The sequence below is a fragment of the Cyrtonyx montezumae genome, unplaced genomic scaffold (assembly GCF_038088225.1).
Source record: "Cyrtonyx montezumae isolate F1298 unplaced genomic scaffold, pur_monq_1.0 scaffold_7, whole genome shotgun sequence".
In the NCBI taxonomy this organism is placed as follows: Eukaryota; Metazoa; Chordata; class Aves; order Galliformes; family Odontophoridae; genus Cyrtonyx; species Cyrtonyx montezumae.
The window spans coordinates 6,900,092-6,921,932 of NW_027072078.1; the positions used below are offsets into that span (position 1 = coordinate 6,900,092).

General features: G+C 35.5%; 1 protein-coding gene across 1 annotated transcript in view; it reads right to left on the reverse strand.

Annotated features, from left to right (window-relative positions):
- The window catches only part of COL5A2 (collagen type V alpha 2 chain), a 104,030-nt gene that overhangs the window by 26,821 nt on the left and 55,368 nt on the right, over positions 1-21,841 (reverse strand). Inside the window, exons 6-19 of the mRNA XM_065750692.1 lie at positions 21,536-21,589; positions 17,761-17,871; positions 16,580-16,657; positions 14,933-14,977; positions 14,392-14,445; positions 13,761-13,814; positions 12,421-12,474; positions 9,534-9,587; positions 8,738-8,791; positions 7,369-7,413; positions 6,165-6,218; positions 5,311-5,355; positions 2,217-2,270; positions 418-516 (exon numbers count right to left, since the gene is read on the reverse strand). Of these exons, the coding sequence (XP_065606764.1) occupies positions 418-516; positions 2,217-2,270; positions 5,311-5,355; positions 6,165-6,218; positions 7,369-7,413; positions 8,738-8,791; positions 9,534-9,587; positions 12,421-12,474; positions 13,761-13,814; positions 14,392-14,445; positions 14,933-14,977; positions 16,580-16,657; positions 17,761-17,871; positions 21,536-21,589 (855 nt within the window). The remainder of the gene's footprint in view (positions 1-417; positions 517-2,216; positions 2,271-5,310; positions 5,356-6,164; positions 6,219-7,368; positions 7,414-8,737; positions 8,792-9,533; positions 9,588-12,420; positions 12,475-13,760; positions 13,815-14,391; positions 14,446-14,932; positions 14,978-16,579; positions 16,658-17,760; positions 17,872-21,535; positions 21,590-21,841) is intronic.

Genomic DNA, 21,841 nt, shown 5'->3' on the forward strand with positions numbered 1-21,841 from the left:
TTATTGAGGAGGATATCAATAACAAAAGCAGAAGATAGCTATTTGATACACTTTAACAGAGCAGACAATAAAGACTATTAAATTAAATACATTAACCTAAGATCTACTTGTGCAAATGCAAATCTGAGTAACAAAGGGTACAAGTTAGTGTGATTTTCAGTCATTAAGATCTGAAGCTTTAAGAGTAGCCATACGATTGAGACTGTATCATACTGCACAATTCCCAGTTTGTAATATGTTTTCATTAAGTAACAGCAAGTAGTTAGGAACAAAACCAGATAACAGATGAATTACACCTTTTCTGGGAAAAAGTACTTTGGGCAAAACTTATTGTCTACCAAGTAGGATGTTAAAATCCCCAATAAACATGCAATATGCATTCACTGAGCAGAGAGGAATTCAATTTAATGTACTTACAGGAAGACCTTGTGATCCAGCTGGGCCTTGTGGACCTGTTTCACCTCTCTGTCCTTGAGGGCCTTCAGGACCACGAGGACCTGTTGGACCTGCTTCTCCCTACAATTTCAAAGAAGAAAACTGGAGGTTATCTTCCTCTAAAACGTAGCACTTCAAACTAACTCAGGAGTAATACTGAGACCATAAGAGAAAAACAATTCAGATCTTGATATATCTTATTATCTTTAAAATATACATTCACTCAGTGAACTCTGCTTCTACGTGTATATAGACTTTAAAACTACAAAAAGAATTTTCCCTTAACATGTACAAGAAACTTTCTACAGAAGAGAAGCACTCCATCCTACAGCCTAAATCAGATCAAATATTTTAGAGAGAGATCTCTGTCTATAATCCTAGTGCATACTTGTAATTTTACAGTTTTGTTTAATTGGGATTTAGGAGTAACAGAACAGTTTTTGTTTTGTTTTGTTTTGCACAGCAAAGATTAAGTTGCTGTTGCAGCACTACAGTATATACATAAAACAAAGTATCTTTATAGAGAGAGATAGATTATATAGACAAAGATAAATGTAATACTCCAGTAGCCATATGTCATGCTGGTCAGAGTTGAACAGAACAGATTCTAACTCCCAGTAAAGCCTTCTAATAGTGGATCAGATCCTCCAACAATATCATTCCTCCTAGGATCTATTTTGAATTCTATTTTTATGAAGGAAATTTGTCTTTTGGAATTGATGGCTATTAATATTATATTTTCAGAAATGAATTCTACATCTTTAACCTTTGGTCTGCTTAGTTTTTACTAGTTCAAAGTGGATATTCCAATTTAATTAATCTGATGATCACTCTTGAAGAAAGGTCCTCTTTTTCAAAAAGCTTTCATTGATTCTTCACATAAAAGATTCTCCAAACATTTATTTTTATACTTAATACAGTTTAGCTATGCACTAAAATCTGCTATCATTTAATTATGCATGTTATCTTAATACTCCTATTGAGACTTCATTCAAAAAAATTGTTTCATGCATGTTGTCAGCTTCACAATATGAAACATCTGCTGAACTTGGCTACCTGGCAATTCTTTTCAATACATTTTTCATGTCAAGTTTAAGGATTGGAAAGGAACAAAGAGGAGCAGTTGGGTGGAGAATAAGTGAAAGAAATACAAGGAGATTGTATGAGCTGTCTTTTGTATCTTCTTGCAAACATATTCTTAAGGCTAGGAAAAAAAATAACTGAGTAGCTTCTTGAAAAACAAAAGAAAATCCCACAAAGGCAGTACTGTAGCTCATACAAGTTTTCCACATCAGCCCAAACAAGCAGAACCACAAAAGCTTGAAATTATCATTTGCCTTACTGTGGTGAGTTGCAGTGTATCTCTGCTGGGGTTTCAGGCATTTTCTTTAGAGGTCTACGTCATCTCAAAAAGTATTGTTGGGCAAAACCAGTCACCAGAAGGTGCTGCGTCCATACTCTCTTGAACTAACTGTTACAACTCAACTTGCAGAGCATATCTTGTTATTCTTTGAATAAACTGGACAAGATTTTGGGTCACAGGATAAACATTACCTTGTTACCATTCTTTATTGAAAGCAAAAGTGAAAGCAAAAAAAAAAAAAAGTATCCTAATTGTGGTAATTTCTATTACTTTATTTAGCTTCTATCTTCTTTCTCAAGGCCTTGACTAAGATTGACATCACAGCCATTCTTAGGGACCTGTATACACATGGGTACAAAAATTGCTAGATGAAATTGTGTTGTTAAACGTACTAAAATAGAATTTTACTTATTTTTACCTTCATTCCAGGGGCACCTGGAAAACCTGGAGAACCGGTTATGCCAAGGGGACCCTATAAAAGATAAACATACAAAACTATAATTCAGGTCACAAAGACTAGTAGCTAATAATTGGATAAATATGATTCCAGGATTAAGTACAGTTTTAGTCATAAAACTTTTTAAAAAGAAAAATAATTATTTGTCTGAGCAATACATATGTTTGTAGAAATAATGGTGTGATGTTTTACTAATGCATTTACTGAATTATAAGTTTGTAATTTTATTCATCTAATAATGAAGAAATTGGAATGTTCGCAGTTCACAATTACCATAATAATCATTTTTCAATTTTAGTTTTTAATAAAGCCTTACTTCCTTTTTCTACATTCACATTACTATTTTATAAGGAAAAGATAGTTGTGAAGCAATTACAATGTTTCCTACAGAAAGCAGCAGAGGAGGGTTTCAATTCTTTTAAATGTAAAAAACTAACCTGAAAAGAAATACAAGTTACTTCTCCATCAAAACAGTTATGTCACTAGTCAAGATATTTGAGGTGAACAATATGACAAGTAAAAATACAATAAAAGGCTGTGCAACTACATGTCCACCATCCTAAACTTCTCTCTCATCAAGATTCCCAGATTCACAGCCAAATTTTTGCAAGATTTAAAATGTAGATTTTGTATCAGGTTTTTGAGGCCATATAGACAAAGATGTACAGCAGAAACAGCTTATTGCTTGATCTTTGTTCTGAGATAGGCAAATTTTTCTGGAAAAGGAAAAGAAGGAAAGGCTGGATTACGGCACACCATGAGACATTTTTCTGGGTAGAAGTGTATCTTCAGCTCCAAAAAGCAGTATAGTTCTTTCTAAATGATTTCATACCTAAAGAGAGTCAATGCCACACCTAAGAATGTCTGACACATAGACTGTTACATGGCTACACTATTCTGAGATCTAGAGTCAAATTCTGGGTGCAATGTACCACATAGCACTGATGCACCTTTATATGGCACCTATGTTTGGGCATGGATGCAAACAGCTGGACTTGCCTTACATGGTAGACTATCCAACGTCACGGGAAAGCAAACAAGCATATGTACTTTAATATTTAATATTAATATATTTAATATGCACGTTAATATATGTGAACGTTATGATTCAAACCTTGTTAAACAGACTTTCAGTTAAGGACCTTGTATTAAATCTCTAAATTGTTTCCACTTCCATAATGCCTCTTGTGCTGAACAATGTATTTAACAGAAGACTACTTCTACTGTACTACAAACTTTCTTGCGTAGCGACACACAGTGGTTATATATATTCACTGCAATGCTGGGTTCCCAGATGATTCCACTTTCTTTTCCTGACATTTTTTTCTTTCTTGGTAAAATATGATGCACACCGTGAAAAAATGTTCTATGTAATGAAGTTTTGCTGACATGGTTCAGAACAATTTGTCCCAATGAGCATTAATTGCAGACATTTCTGCCATGACCTCGTATTGGATTTCTATAGAATTCTGTAATACCTCACAAAGTATCATTCTGAAAACCTCTGTAAGAGTAAGCTGGATCACAAATATACATATGCCAAATCTCCCCCTGATTTCAAGAAGAAATCCAAATTATGGTAGACCACCGTATGGAATCAAATAACGTTTCTCATTAACTCTTCCTTCAATTAGAAACATATGTACTAAGAATCACTATCTCCCTTGTGAGTACACATGAGAATTTGCCAAAAGCATTTGCCAAACAATTGTCATGTCCAGCTGAACTCACATTTTAGGCCAAATAAAAATTTCAGCCTTTACACAGAATTTCATGGTTTGAAAACTAGCTTTTTTTAACCTTTATATTTTTATTTCAGTGCTGAAAAATCTTTTCACTGCTTTTAAGTTTCTTTATTAAGTTACTCTTCTTCCACGATACACCATCTGCATTTTGAGGCTTCTAGACAAAATTTATCTTCATGCTTCTATTACAGTTAATTATTTTAAATCAATTTTGTCAAAAAATTGTTTGGTCACTAAGACAACACTTGTAAATAAACGTTTCTCAGGCTCGTATCACTCTGAGATATGGAATTCTGTACAGAGAGAAATTAACTGTGGGCAGATGTATTTGGGGACCAGTTTCTTGTTTGTTGTATTTGTTTTTTTAGTTGAATATCACAAAATGGTAAAGGATCGCACTGGCTGCATAAAAGATGCAGCCAGAAGAGATGTCTCCAAAAAAATAAAAAAATAAAAAGCCACAAACAAAAAGAATGACATAATTTAAGGTGGAAGCTGGCCTAGCACAAATACTACAAAATCATCTTAAACTTTAATTTGCAAAAGCAACACATAATAACTTTATGTGTGTAAATAAACCCTCCAACTTCCATACTCCTTTGCTCCTGTGAGTTGATTCAAATGTATCTTGCAAATGCACTGAGACTGGATTGCAGGGCTGAAATGATCACCCTTCAATATGCTAACATCCACAGTCTGCACTGCCACAGTCATCTTCAGCTCAGTTGCATCTGTGTGAGACATTCTGCAATTGTGCACATCAAGCTTTTTCAGTGAGGAGCTTTTTATCAGTTTGAAGATGTTCATACATATGCTGCTGTTTCTCAGTTCAGTACGTGACTGTTATTAATTAAAAGACAGGCTTTTATATGTTTTGCAACAGAACAACTGCAAGTATCAAGTTCTGCTGTTGGTGAGCGTATTTCCTCTTGCTGGGTAAAATCTCATTAGTCAAGGAAGAATACATGCAATTATAAACTGCTTTACATTACAATACATATATTTTTTTTAGACAACTATCACCCTAAAACATGGACCTCCTTTCAAAAAGCAGCAAAACATCATCTGCCCAGGGAAAATGCTATCCTGGTCCTCTGCAAATTCAAACCTTTGGATTAAGTAAGATACTTGGCATTATTTTCAGAAAAGAGCAGTAAAGCCAAGATCAGTAGCTTCCTGGTCCAATGTCAGAACCAGGAATCAATTTTGCCACCAGCAATGGCCAGAAGTTGTTTGTGTTTCTCTTGGTGGTGCCAAAAGGTAAGTGGTAAATATGAGATGAAAAAAAACTGATTAAGAAAGCAACTTACCATTGGCCCTGGCTTCCCAGGCATTCCGTGCTGACCACGTCCACCCTACATATGAGAATGGACAAGACAGAACATCTGTAGGAACTCAAATCTTTTTTATTTATCGTTAGCATTTGTGGTAAAAACCACATGGACCGAAGTGTTCAAATAAATGCTGGATTATAGGTCCCTCCAAACACTGATGTATTAAACTTTTGGAAGAAATTATGCTTCCTTTAAGTAAATAGATTCCTCTATTAACTTTAGAAAGGACAAAATGTTGACAGCGTCACTGCATGGAGCAGTAACAGAAACATAAGGCAAGAGAAGGAAATTTCTACTCAAATACAATTTCACATTAAGGTGAATCTTTGTTTTTGCTGAAAAGATTTATTCATTTTAACATGGCTGCTTTCTTACCTGGAAAGAAAAGAAAACACTTCAAGTCTGCATTCTCAATTTGACCATTTTAGTTAACAAAATCAAAATTACTTCTAGTTTAGCATTTATTTTCGTTGAAAATATCCTTTCAAGAGAAATTTCACAGAAACAAAGGAGAAATCATTGAATCACAGAAATAAAAAATAAAAAAAAATAAGTGTTCTAAGGATATATGTCCCAAGCAGTTTGAGCATGAGAAATTACAGTGCTGCTAGCACACAGCTAGCATTTTACTTTTAAAACTGTCTTTTGAAATGCACATTAAAGATCTCTCCCCACAAAACTCTACTCAGGCTGTAACTTTCTTAAGCTACAGCAGAATCCAGACCACTGAAACTGACTAGCAGTCACACAAAAGCTCTCCGGCTCATGGCTTTAAATTTAAATTAAAACAAAATAGGAAATAAAAGTAGACAAATCAAGACCGTACTTACAGGGGCACCCTGTGGTCCAATTCGACCTCTTTCTCCTGGCATTCCTCTAGGTCCCTTGAAGAGAGAATAAGAAATGCAATAATCAAGAACAGGACAAGAAAAAGTGGAAAACGTAGTCCACTTGACTTATTTCCTCATATCAGATGAGACCCTTCCTTATTTCCTTTTTTTTTTTCCAATGTATTTATTTTTATTTTTTCTTCAAAAATTCTTGACTTCCCCTTTCTTTCAAACAACATTTAAATTATACTGCTCTTCAGAAATTTTCTGTTCTTCTTTATTTTTAATGAGAACACAATTAGCTTCAGTGAGACTACATAGCAAAAAGGGACAGCTGATGAGAAGTACAATTACAGAAAATGAGGGTTTTTTCTTCTTCCTACAGGTCTATTTTATCTTATTCTATGATAAGAGAGAAATAGGAGCTTACACAAATCCTTGCAGCTTCACAGGCTAGTCCGGTGGAAATATCATGGACTGTAATATTTCTTTTCCTATTCCAACAGTATTTCTAGTTCTAAAACCATGAGAATTAATTCTAAATGCTCTCACCTGGGTCAATAATGAAATCTTATTTATTGTGACTCATCCAAAAACAAGGTTCCCTTTCAAGAACATTACACTCTGCGTGACATGACAGTGCTTTGCAGAGATGTCACTCCCTGATACCATGCATGTGCTTTATGCCTACAAGCACCATCGAAAGTGAATTTTTGAAATGTTGCACTGCTTATGGCTTTCCAAAAACACAACTGAATGAAAGCTTTGCTGAGAAAAAGCTTCTCCATTCCTATGCCACAAAGGCTTATCCTCACCATAGCATCCAAAATTCTTTCTCCACAGTTTTCTTAGCTAATGCATTTGTGATCTAAATTGTTCCATTTCAGAGCAACCTAATCCAAATGAAGCATCATAACAAAAGAACTTTAGCTACCCCTAAGGATCTAAATTTCTACGAGCAGGCAAACAATTATAAAACCTACATGAAAATTTCTGTTGAGTCTATAGAACAATTATTTGCATGTCTGTGAATTGCCAAGGATAACATCTTACAATGTACTAGCATTACTTTTAGTACAGTACAAAACAAAGCCTTAGTAAGGCGAAAATCCAGCTTCAAGTTATCAAGTATGATTTCAAAACCACAAAATTCTTACATGTAGTAACAGCAATATGTAATATTGCCAATACTAGTAATACTCACTAGAGGGCCTGTTGCACCCATGGCACCTGTTGGTCCAGATTCTCCCTTGAAACAAAAATGGAATAGCACAGTTAGAGGACACAGGTTAAAGAATAATAGTATTACATGTTTCAACCCCTTCCTCTGCACTTTGGTTAGGCCTAAGAAGATTAGAACAGTCTCACTTGTGTACATCACACATGCATAAAAGACATCATTTTACCCTGACACTAGCTTTTCACTGGCTGACAAGGAGAAAAAGCAACAAAAAACAATAGCCATCAGGATTTACAGGCAAGAAATTGTTGCATTCTCCTCCTACCTGCCCTAGCTGGCAGCCCATGACAACTGCTGTGCTGCTTCTACCAAGTCCAAAATTTCTGCTGTTCTTGTCTCCACAGAAAGTAACAGGCAGTCTTAGCAAAGAGATCTAATCTTAGAAAAACTCTCTTCAGCTCTAGTGTCACATTTACATACACATTTTTGGAAGACTCTTTTCACTCACTGCATTGGTAATCTGAAAGAACAGGCCTGCCCCACCCCTGATTATCACCTTCAGAAAGCCAAAAATGTTTTAGCATCAGCACTAATCAAGGTGTAAAGCACTAATCCATCTTGAAAGCACTGACCGCAGCTGACTACCCTGCTTTAAGCAGAAATAGTAGATGTGCTGCAGAACCAGCCAGTATACTGAAGAGAAATAAATTATTAGGTGAAAAATACTTGGGTTAATAAAACACATTTTCTGCCCTTCAACATGCTTCCTTTAAGCAAATCTTGTTTATACCTAGTAAGGTAAATTAAGAGAAGGAAGACTTTAATTGTGCACTGCCTTGTTTAAAATATATATATATTTATAATATATATATTTATATATGTATTTATTAAACAAAATATTAGAAAATTGTCTTTACTCTCTGTTCTAAGTAACCTATTTAGCCTGTGGTTATCCAAGGGAATTCATACACCAGTAAAACAATTATCCCTCAACCAGCACACAGAAAACGAACGTGGACCATAAACCAAGAGGCAATGTGTATGGGCTCTTTGCTAACAGAATTCAACATCTTCAGCATTACATAGGTGACACAGACAGGCAATGGTCAATTCACACCATGATACCCCCAGTGATATTGTGACCAACCAACCTCAAATGCTTTTTTTTTTTTTCATATAAAGCCCAGACATGTAATTTTATAATAGATAATATCATTTGAGCACACAGTAAAAATGGACAATTCCACATAACCTCCCCAGAAATACATGAACTCCATGCAAGCAGCACAACAGAAGTGGATGCAAAGCTTTATTCTATAATCTGCTGAATTTCATTACTTTGGCTTTACATAGAACACAGTTAATGGTTTAACTCTTTAGGCCATGAATATACCTTTGCTCCAGCTGCTCCAATTTCACCTTTTGGACCATCAAGACCTTTCAATCCCTATAGGAGTTATAAAAATATGGTGAAATAATATTTATATATATACACAAATACACACAGCATTTCTACTATTATTGTTAAAGTAATTCAATACTAGAACCTTAAAAATGGACTCCAGTTTGCAAGAGCAAGAAAGAGGGGGAAAAAAAACAGAAGGTAAAAAAATTATGGAGAAAGTTTCTGAACATTTCCTAAATGGAAACTGTCTGTACAAGGTATGTTTCCTTGGATATACTTTCCTCATAATGAAGAAGAAAAAAAATAAAATAAAAAACTAAATCAACAAGGGGAGGCTCTGAGCAATAGAAATCTATTTCTCCCAGAAGTACAGTTCTGGACAGAAAACTTGCTAGTTTGTAATCACACCATCTTGCAAACATATCCACCTCTGAAGTTCCCCACCCTAACAAAAGACTTGCCAATAAAGTGAGAGAACTGTCAGCTTTGTGCCTCTTGAAGCTTGGCAGGGCTCATGCAAGCTCCATCCAAATTCCCAGGACATTTGAAAGTAAAGAGTCGAAAGTAGAAAAAAATACAACTGAGGTCAGCTTAATGGGGAATAGGGCTGATTTTCTACAAGTGCTGATTTTCTACATTCTCTCTAATGGCAATAATTCTGCTATTGTTGGCAGGACTAATAGTGTAGTCAAATTCATCACAAATACAAAGCCAGCTGAATGTCTTTACACTGGAAGTGTAATGAAACATCATCAATAAGAAGAGGGAAGGCCATGTTTCTTACCCTGTGACCCTTGAGACCTGGAAGACCTGGAGCACCAGGAAAACCTCGAGGCCCCTAAGTAGGGGGAAATAAATAAATAAATAAATAAAGCCACCATGTCAAGCACTACAAATTTCTGCAGACAAAACTAGCAACAACACTACTAGCAGGGGAGATGAGGTCATTTCAATTAGCAATAATATTCCTAAATCTTCTTTACCATCATGACATAATATAGCACGGTACAGCATTTAATGAGGTCACAGACAAAACAAGGTAACATCCTATGTAGCAAGACAGTCACATTATATGCATTTTCACCGATACTAATTTTTTTATAGATTACATTATTGTGTGGCCAAATCTCAAATTTCAACAGAAATGAAATAAAACCAACGGTAGATCAAGTTTTGGAGCTTAATATGAAGAAAGTTGGATTAAACAAAGACAAAAAAAAGTCAGTCACAAAAGGAGGCCAAAGTGCATTTGTAATATCAGAATACATCAATGGCTGCAATAAACAACTGCTGTTAAAGCACAGCTGGTAATTAAATCAATGTTGCCCTGTACTTCCATTTCTACCAGGTTGTAGGATTTCTCTTTCAGAACAGACTAAGTAATTAAAGAGAAAAAGGTGACTTATGCTATAATACTGGCCACATGAATTTATAATGGAAATAACATCAGAACTTTCATAGCCTTGGGAAACAGTTCAACAAACTGTTTAGACATATTTCTTCCTTTCTGGCACAAGAAATTATTCATTTCAGCAGCAGTCAGGCATTTCCACTTCCACAATTCTCCACTATGCAGGGACCTGTAATCCATCCCTTGCTCCCTTGTTTTTTAAAGAATTACTGACATATCTTAATAAGCAAAACACATGTGCAAGGAAGAGCTTCTCAAACCTATCTGGGAAAAAAAAAAGCACAAATAACTTCCTGCTTTGAGAGGGCTTTGCTTCCTGCTTTGTTTCGCTGTAACAAACGGCACTGCTGTTGTGATTTGAAAGGGTAAGGTGCAGCAGAATCTTGTTCAGCAAAACAAAACAACACTGAGTACCCCTGAACAAAGATTATCAGAAAGAGCATAGTTCATACATTTTGGCATAATAAAATTCATAAATAGATATTATGCAAAATGAAGCATCATGAAGCAACAGTGATACCCACAGGAGCAAGGAAGAACATAGTAGAAGCCTTTGTCTACCCATAGTCAATTATGTGAATAATGACTGACCACAAGGTTAAGTGAGAAATTACTGTAGAGTCTACAGGTTCCTAAAGGGAAAATTACTTTGTAAAGACACAGATTTTCTGAAATTACTAGACTAGATTTCTTGAAGTTATTGCATTCAGTGAGCTTCTCACAAAGGGAAATAGTCATTACACAAGGTCTTGTCTGAAAAGAACCCATAAAAAGAATTTATTTGATGTCTGCTTTAACAGTGGCATATTAGCTGATACCAGGGCAATTAAATGAGCACACACGAGACAAATCACATGGCAAGCAGACAAATCCTGCACAAGTGGAAAACAGCCACTGGGTATCTCTGTAGCAGTCTATGGAGCTAATCACTGATGAAGACACTGTACACTTCTCCGATAATCTGTGTAAAAAATACTGTTGTTTACAGTGTAATGCAAATGAACCAACTCTTAATGAGCCTTCTTTGTGTGCGTGTACAGTAAAAATACATCTTTCCCTTATTAGAAAGTCTTCTGACTTTAATGCAAACATAAATCTCTGCTGTTTACCAGTTTACTTTTGCATAATGAACCTGTAAATCCATTAAACTGGATTTATCACAAGTAAAGGGAGAAATATTTTCCAAAATTATTAGTTAAAAATTCCTAGTCCCTTAGTGTTTCGGTCTGTCAGGAGACCTTTACTACATCCTACTCTGCACAGCATCCTAGGATTAGTGTACATGTAAATATGCTCTCTCTGATCAGCTTTTCCCAAAAATTTATTAGAGGATTTAAGGACAGAAGATGTTCAACAGTGTGCACTATTCTAAAAGCATACAAAAAAGATGATTCTACTGAGTAAAAATGAAACAGCTTAATCTGAACAGAATACTCCATAGACTGCATCAGCATGAAGCAGCTTACAAAACATTGTCCTTGATCCATAACATTTTTTATGAAGGCTAAGGAGATAATACTGATTCATTAACAGATCATTTCTCTCTTGAAGAAATTGTATCTCCCATCACTAACAAAATTACCTGGGAAAAACTGCATGCTTGAGTGAAAAGGAGGCAGTTTAAGAGTCAGTATGTATCAGGCAGCTTCTTGGATGTATCCATCTCCTTTCTGGAGACAGATGTATCTGTCCTCCCTTCCGGGTGTAGAAATGTGACTAATGAACTCACAATACAGGTCAAATATAACATTATTATATGTGATGGTAAAATGGCTTATCAGATGTAACTGTTTTCCTTTATTTCTAGAGTGAATCCTGATGAGCATCCTCTGCAGTACATGTACCTATCGCTTGGAAATCATGTTTACATACTGCAAATGTATAACAATATTTTAGATAATGTTAATGACACCATCACTTCTTCCCCTGCCTCTCTGACTTGAAAGGTAAATACTGCCACTTTAACCTGACTTCACTTTATACTATACTATACATTACTGCAAATGGCAGTGTGAGATACTGGGTAGTGTACAACTTGCAGGTACTGTCATCTGCTTCATGCACATTTCATATATGAAATGATTCTGAGAAGACTTTTGAAATACCTGTTTGTTTCTTAGCTATTACACTGATCTGGATTGATAGAGTTACATGATAAAAACACTTCAGAAATTGAATGGGCAAGCTCTGCACTTATTAAAACAAATATTGATGACATAGTTACAGCCATTTGCTAAAATAAAAATAATTATGCTCTTACTGGTGATCCAGGAAATCCAGGCTCACCAGACTGCCCTGGTCTACCGGGTTCACCCTAAAAGGGAAAAAGAAAAAAAAAAAAGGATACATGAAAACAGCAAACAGGATAAGAGAATTCAGTTTCCTTACCTCTCTTCCATTTAAACAAATATGTAACACAAAGCTTGTTTTACTGTAACAATTTCAGTAACATAAAGCACTTGCACACATGACCAACAGTGTGCATTAGATGCACTAACTTAAAAGGCATTTAAACAGAATTGTGGAAACTGAAGATTGAGTCTATTGAGTCTAGAAAACTATTTGCTTTAAATAGCTTGTTACTTCTCCTTCTATCCGAATTCTGTTGTAAAATGAGCATAATTTAATTCTACATCAGTCCATCGTTGACTGTTTTCCCCACATAACAATAGGAAACAAAATGCATTTTTAAAGACTGAAAATCTACCACATAATCAAATATTCTTTATATGTATTCATTAGTTCACATACATCCAGGACACCAGTCTGCAGAATTATGAAAGGCTTGAGAAAAGTAGTTTCCAGGCAGAGAGACAGCAAAACGTATCACAAATGCAATTAAAGAAGCCCACACAAACGTTGGAAATGGAGGAAGTTCCTCAAGTAGAACTGATATTTAGTTTCATTGCATTGAGAATAAACTGTTCCCACAGATTCTTGTAACATCTTGTATAGTTTAATGGGAAAGCAACCATTATCATGGTAATTTCTATACTAAAGCATCTGGCACCTCCAGTTTTCAATTCACTTTACAGTTACAGTCCACAACTCAGATGGATTTAACATGCTTTGCAAACAAAAAACGTACGTCTAATGGAAAATCCTTAGGTTACTATTGTGCAGTATGTATGCATTTATGCATATGCCTGTATTTCACACATAATATGCATGTAAATAATAATAACATCAGTCATACATATAATAAATTATTAAGATTTTTAATAGTAAAATTTTATTGTTCATATCCAGGTGCATGTTATTGTTACAGTTCTAGCTCATCATGTGATTCCAAAGACAGAAGGGGCTGCAGTTTGCCCCCTGATTTCAAGAAAGACATCTTACTGAAGAACTGGTTGAGGAAAGAAATAATAAAAATATAGTACTTAAACTTTAGGTATCATGGTAACATGTGATGAGAAGAAAGGCTTTAAACAGAAAAACATTGCTAAGGATTATCATTATGACACTGCAATAATGAGACTATGATTACAAAAAGGAAACAGAAAAAATATAGCTGCAACAGACACATCTGCTGGTTAGTCATTCTTTAAAAGAAGCCAATATTTGAATAAAAGAAGATATGAACAATAACAAACTTACATCTTCACCAGGTTTGCCTGGAGGCCCTTCTGGTCCACGAGAACCAACTGGACCCTAAGAAATAAATAGATTTGTTGAGAAGTCAATCTAATCATCACTGAAATAGCTACTTGCTCTATTTGAATGCATTGTTTCACAACAACAACAAAAAAAACAATTACAGAAAAAGGACGAACATATGCCTAAGCATGATTACTAAATTTTGTGGTACTCTTTCTAATCATTCTGCTCCTAAGAAAGCTGCATTAAATCAAAATGCATACATGTACAGTACAAAAACATAGGATGGCTTCTTCAAGAGAAAGGAAATTAAAAATCAGTTTATGTTCCCAGTCTCTCCCTCAATTTTACCTTTGAATCATTATAACACTTCCAAAAAATGAAAATTAAAAATGTTAGCCAGCCTCAGGTCTGTGGTGGAAAAGTAAAAATGATTGTTTATAATATAATTTAGATAGAAAATAATTCAAGTTCACTGATCCACAAAAGCATGCTTTGAATGCTGTAGCTCTTTACTTAAGCATTCATTACTTAGCTTTGCTTGAGACAGCGTGAAAAAAGATCTCTCAAGGAGGTATAATAAACTGTTACCAATTTTACTGCAGAAGAGTATGTGTTTACTTGGTCTTACCATAGGTCCTGGATCTCCAGGTTCACCAGGAGGGCCTGTGGGGCCAGCACCACCCTACAATTGATGAGAGATGAGTACAATTAAAAATTCTATAAAGTAAACATAGAAAGATATAAATTAAAATCCAGGATGAAGAAAACAACAGAGTCTGGATTTCTAATTCAGAAACAGCTCACTAACAAGATGAGTGAAAGGCAGATACTAAGATTTCTCAACTTTTAGAGAAGTCCTAAAGTCCCATCAGACACTAACATCACGCTAACACCAAAATCACAATTGAACAAATACCATTTTCATTCCCTCATTGAAAGATGTGTGTTGTGTCAAAACCTTATTAAATATCTGATAAATTGTAGAGTCTATAGTTGATCTGAAGCAGAACTCGAGAGCAGTATATTTAGGTTCACTTCTAGATGAAGACACATTCAGTCATGCTTGAGAGAGATGTGTCGCAGAGCAGAGTTCTACATATACAAGGTACTACATGCTCTGTCATATTCTTTGGCCAACTGTCTGAAAACACGTAAGATGAAACACTTACTTGTTTTCCTTGGAGACCTTGAGGACCTCTTGGACCCACTGGACCCTATCAAAATATTAAAATGTTACACACTTAAGACCACACTTCCCTGAGTAATGATCATCCTTCAGAGATAGCAAAATTGCCTGAAAATAATCTTCTAGTTAACATTTGTATGGTACAACTCTCTGAAAGGCTTTTATGTTATGAAATCCAAATAAAGCACACTGAATAAAAATCTTCAAACTCAAAACCCGCAGCAACATAATTCATTAGCTACTGAAATCACAGGCTTGGGAGGTCACAGTCTGACATCAATAAAAACAACCTGTATGGCTGCAAAACTTTACTAGAAAAATGTAAGATTACAATTACATTACAATGTTAGGGGGAAACAGTCACCCTTCTAATTTAATTTGATTAATTAGACTAATTTACTAATGCAAACAATGATGAAAATAAATTTGCACTGCTGCTCTAGGCCATGAGCAGGTAATGGAAGGATGCATTTTCATGAATCACACAAGATATAAGAACAGGTTCCAAACAGGTTCTGTTTGTTACAGAAAATACAGATTTGCCCTTAAAAAGTCCCATGCTACTTTTAGAACAGTCTTGTGTTTAATTGTAACCTGTAATATAAAGTACAAATAATTTCTGAAAATAATTCTTTTACTTCTAGAAATACAAAAAGGATATAGGAGACAATAATTTCCATTTTGACAGACTCAAGATTTCTCTTTAACACAAAGTTCATTAATTTTTAGTGGTTTTACATCGCAATTAAGCCCTTTTCCAAACAATTCCTTTTTTAAAGTTTTTAAAAAAACAACAGTATGTTAGCTGTTATTGAGTTTTACTGAGAACTTTTCAGTGTTGAAACTGAGTTCTAAGGTTACTGGTGGGGCCCTGGATGGATAAGATGCAGGTAAGCAAACTCATGGGCAGGGCAGTCACTGAAGGATAGTCTCCTCAAAAAAGAATGTTAAAAATGACAGGAAAAAAAGCTAGCACTACCTTCAAGATATCACAGTATGATAAATACACATAGTAAAAAGAGATACTATTTAAAAATAACCCAATCAGACAGTTTAGGGTGGTGTAATGGCTTTTACAGATGTTCAAAAAATAAATAAATAAAATTCCATGTTACAAGTAAGTTCCCAGTGAACTAAAAATGAAAGACATACCTAAATAGTGAGAGAAAACTGGACTCACTGGAGAGAAAGAATGCCTGTCTTAAAATAATAAGCTCACAGCTGGTTTCAGAAATGCTCTTTCAAATTGCTACCAAAAGGAATTATCTTCAATGGCACGACACAAAAAAGAAACCTTTGAAGTTGCACATTTGTTTACTCAGGTTTGTACTACATCCAACACTTCCTAGTTCCTCTGCAGTGACTCAATAAATGAAAAATCATGTATTGCTTTTTTAATATACCCTAATAGCTGTTGTTTTTTCAGAAGGAAAAAGAAAGATGACAAGAAGGACAGAAAGAGGGACAAAAAGCTTCCACTTTAACAGAACAAGTTTTCATTCACTGGGAAATTCTGTATACTTAATTTCTAAAGGCACAGAAATTTGAAGAGGATGGATTCTGCTTTTGTTTTTTGTATATGCATTCCATTTCAGAACTCTTCTACAATGCAAATGTAATCTGGTCTTACCACAGCACCAGGCATCAGTCCCATCTGACTACCAAGTCCTGACTTTTCATCCAGTCCTGCCATCTGAGCTGCAAATGGCTGAAAAAATAAGATGGGTGATTTTAATTAGCAATCATTCGGAAGGCCTAAAAAGATAAAAGCTTCCAATAAAAATAAATTATATATTATTTCAAATATATTATTTCTTCCATTCTCAAGGTTAAAATCATACTTTCACTTCCCATGCACTATTTCTTCATTTCTTCTAAGATGTGTTTATTTTCACTTATTGTGTCTCAAGTTCAGAAATACGTGAAGGCAAATGGAAATACGCAATCATAAAATCAACTGCATTAGGTTGCGTTTTCTGTGGTTCTAAGGGATTCCTCCATACTGAAGAGATTTACTGAACCTGCTGGATTTGGGACCATTCAGAAAGGTGTTTAAGCCAAGAAAAGCTTCCTGAATTTGCAGGCTGCTGGCCTAAATAATATTACATCTTATTGCAGGATAATGTCTGTTTTCGGTAATATTGCAAGAACAATTGAGTGAGAAATAGAGCAGGTACCTTCCATATAGCAACAAACTTGTCTCTGAATGTACTTCAGAAATTCAGATATGTATCTCCTTGTCAATCATCATTAGTCTTCCACAGAATTCAGGAAAAAAATAAGCCTTGCAGAATATTTTGTCCATAAGTAGGACTGGTTAGCATTGCTTTCCACAGATAATTCCTTACTAATCATCTAAGTGTTGGCCTGAATAATTTCAGCATGAAGTAGACTTTAGCAAACTTTAATTGCTCCTACTGATTATTTTCTTATTTATAATCTATCCTATTTTTATTTTTCTGCATTACTAATTTGGTATACCGGTTTCCCTGTACTACTGATCCGATCCCTTGCATTTAAGTCAGATGAAATTAATGGAATCCTTTTAAGGGCTTTAGATTTGTGGACCTTGTCTTTTACAATGTATTTTAACATCTAGAAAAATGTCCTTTCAGATTTGTTTCACATTCAAATTATTCCAATTTCTTGCAGAACTTTCATTCCTGCTATCCATTGTCCCTCACGACTGGGAGACAGGAACAGTTAGAACAGTGTTCTGTATTTGCTGAAAATAAATAGAAGTTACTGTGTAGGATGTGGGCCTCAACCAAAGTTCACTTCACTTTTCACCAAAGCAAATGTAAAACTCACCCTGCTTAGTCCATCTGGTCCTGTATGAGTAGGATGTCCAGGAGGACCAGGGTCACCAGGCTGCCCAGGGATACCAGGTTCCCCATCAATTCCTTGAGGACCACGAGGACCCTAGATAGAAAATAACAAACGCAAACAGCATATAAATGTATCCAGCAAAATCCTTCTAAATGACCAAATCTCATCTCCAATAAATCTGAATTACTAAAGGAAGGTCTTCAAATAAACAACATCCATCAATGCCTGATCTTAGCTTTGGATCTGAAGCACTGGTTTACATGAGTTATGAATCCAGCACACAAATAAATAGCAGTAATTTCTCTCCAATGCTATTCTAGAAATTCAGGCTTCCTATCATTTCATAGTAGAGTATGCAATTCCTGCACAACTTCTTGGCTTTGTGCACTGTGCAGAATTTATTTCTAAAATGCAGATACCTCAAACTAGTGCACATACATACAAAAACTCAGGAAATTCCACTGATTTCTGCAGCCTTCTGACATCATGAATGGTTTAGCTCATACTGTTGCTGAATTCCCAACACAGTCACTTTGCCAAAAAACACAGAGTAAGTCCCTTGGTGCTGATGTTATCTCAAACCACATTTTTCAGAATAGACTGGGAGGCTGTGCCACTGTTCCCATTTTTACCACCCACATTTGATTCCTGAACTTCAAATTATCTTTTATCAGAACCAAAATTAAATAAAGAAGCACCTAGTAAAAACATTAGTAGGGGAAAATCAATAGTAGTAGGGCCAGTAAAGATTTACTTCAGCCCTAAATAGAGACTTCAAAGTGCTCGTCTCTGCTGCTTTCCTCATTAAAAGAAAAATGCTGGAATACAGTGAAGAAAAAAAAGTCAATAGTACATAACAAGCTCCTCTACTTTAAGGATCCTTACACATAAAACTTCGGAAGCCTGGCTCAGTGACTCATCTTTATAAACACAATCATAATCAGAGAGCTTTCTTGCATTTCCAGGAGAGGAGGACAGTGCTTTCTTGCAGTCTGCAACACGTTCCAGTGAAATCTAGGGTCTGAACTACTGTGATCTGTACATTAAAGATAAAGGATTCCTTTGGGAAAGAGCTATGTTGGAATAATACTGCCATTAAAATTCCTAGAAACTTCCAGTGAATAAGCCATTTTTTTCCTCATAATTCTTAATATAACTTTATGGTCTAAATTCCTATATGCCAAGTAATCTGTGGAAAATCTTTCTTATCAGATATTCATACATAGACACATACCTGCCACATCTGAGTTGTGAATAGCTGGTATTCTGAGACAAATGTGCAGATTCTTGCATGTTGGACAGAAGCAGAAGGTTCTATCAAAAACTTTCCTATCTAGTACTTCTATCAAAAACAGAAGAATGCACTGCCAAACGTACAAGCATGTAACATCTGAAGGAGAAAAATTCTGAGTAGGTATCTTTCCTTTGTTCTCAGTATAAAAAGAAAAGCCCATGTATGGGAAGGGGGGGGGGGAGAGAAGATTTGCCTGAAAGGATTCAGAAAGCTTCTAGAAAATGACTGCAAGTTTTCAGTACCCAAACCAAGATACTTTAACAAGATCTGAGATCTGCCTTAGAAAAACGACTAATTTTTAGGTCCTGCTTAGAAAAGGAACCACATTTTTAGACACTGTGCATACTTCAAAAGCAACACTGAAACCACCCCACAAGCCTAAATGTCCTTGAAAAGCATTTTTGTATTTATAGTTGGTAACTAACCTGTGGTACATAACTGAATCTTCTTGCTCTTTAATAAAATATTTATTAAAATTAATTGATTTGTATATTTATGTGTTCATGTAGAAACCTTTCTTTTACTATCAGCTCAAATCAGACAGGTTAACCAAATGTTTAAAAATCTAGCAGAGGCCACAAGGTGGCATCCTTTAAACACTCATTTAGAACAATGACATTTATTAATTCTGGTCCACTGCAGCTGCTGGTCAGGAAACATTATTACAGATTTTGCCTGTACTTGAAAATGCAACTTAACAGCAGAGCACTTTGAAATTACAATTTTACTTCTGCTGCAATTACTATCTAATGTAAAAATACTGAAACAAAACATACTGATAACTCTAGGCATGCTCAAGCACATTTTGTCTCCAAAAGTTCATTTATATGAAATTGTATCATAGTCTAAAACTTCCCATCCCCAGATGCCTCTTGAAAATCCATGCATTCTGCTGCCTTTGTGTTTCTCTCTCACTGTTACACTAACAAATAACTTGAAGTTATGCTAATAGTTCTGAATTCACTTTATGTCCAAGTGTCTCGATTACGTAAAAGGCAGAGATCCATAGCAAGGTTGAGTTCCTACTGCTCACCAGTCACTAGGAATCCACTTAAAAGAATAATAAAAATTAAAAAAAAAAAAAAAAGTATTATACTCCAAACAAACAAAGGGCTTAGGAACGTGCTTTAGCAGGTTTGCAGTTAACTTTACAGAGGATGCCCTTAAAAGCCTTTTCCGTTAGTTTTAAACAAATAATAAACAATGTGTGGGGAGTCTTTCATATTATAAACAGGAGGTGTAAGCTAGCTTTCTGTTTTCCAGAAGTATAAATCAAAAACCCTGCACCAGCAGTAACTACAGATCTATAGCACCGCCCCGTGCTCTCAGATCTGCAGTCTGACATACAGTACCACCAAAACCTCTGACATAACGCTTTCAAAGAAGCTGACTGGCTCTTAATCCCTTGATATCTCTTCAAAGAACTATTAATAATCCATGTCAAAGAAACTTTTCTTTTTCCCCCCCAAACACACACTTTTTGCTATTTTAAGTGTTTCTAGCCATCACTTTGAAAAGACACATAAGGGCCACGTGGCACAGGATGAGAAATTTAGTGTCTCATTGATAAAAGTGCACACTGGGAAGACACGTCAGACATCTCTGCAAACACAGTCAAGATTCCTCTGCACACCACAATATTTCACAATTACTTCAAGAATTCCTTTATACGTTGTGACAGTCATTCATCAGACAAAGGTCTTAACATTGACTGATCTAGAGAGCAGCAGTGGCTTGGCATCAAACTCAAGAGGTGACGCACTTATTCCACGTCCTTAGAAGCAGTGTCATTACCATCTATGGACAGCAGGCATTCACCAGAGGAACAGCAGAAAGGAGTTGGTTTCAGGCCTATGCCTAAAGCTCAGCTCTATTATTCAAGCAAAATACGTTAAGTATTGGCTTGCTCTCTCCTGAGGGATAGGAAAATATCCACATAGAAATTATAATGGCACAACTCTTTAAAACCTGCTAAAAACAGCTTCTACATTTTGTCCTAGCCTTTTCAACAGGAACGTGTTGTCTTTGGTATTTTCAGCACTCCCTTTCTGCCTTTCTGTGGTTCTCCACATGCAGACGCTGAAATTCCCTTATGAAGTCTTTATTTCCACTGAGCAATCTCAATTATATTATTCACCAGCATACCAACATATGTAGTCACATATTAACTCCTGCTAACTTCCTGAGCATTGTCTGTTCTGAAACACTCCAATCCTCATAGTCCACACTCACTAATACACAGTAGTAATCAGCAGCCAGCAGTGAAAATACTGCTTAGTCTCAGTCAGTTATCTCAAAGCACCCAGAGATTATGAGATATAAATATTTTTCTGTTTGTTATCTAATTCTTGGAAGATATGAGGAAAGTTCTGGTAATTCTAAAAGACAAGGAAAAAGTTTAAAACCATCTAATATTATGAGGTTAGTCCAGAAATTAATTTCTGATATTTTTTAATAACTTACAGGTCTTCCCTTAGGTCCTCGTTCTCCTCGTGGTCCTTGTGAACCAGGAGGTCCCTAAAAGAAAGTTTAGAGTAATTAAATGCCTTTTAAACTAGCTAATAATCTGTAAAGCTCTGCTAACATGAAATGTCATGCATATTTGAAAATTGTGGGGTTTTTTGTCACGTGATCATAAAGAAAACAGATAGGACCACTGAGCACCTCTTCTCAATTGCACATTGGCTGAAGGGAGTAGAATCAGGATGCAGAGACCAACAAAGTGATTTCATATCTCATGTACTCCACAGCTTAATTTATCACAGAGTT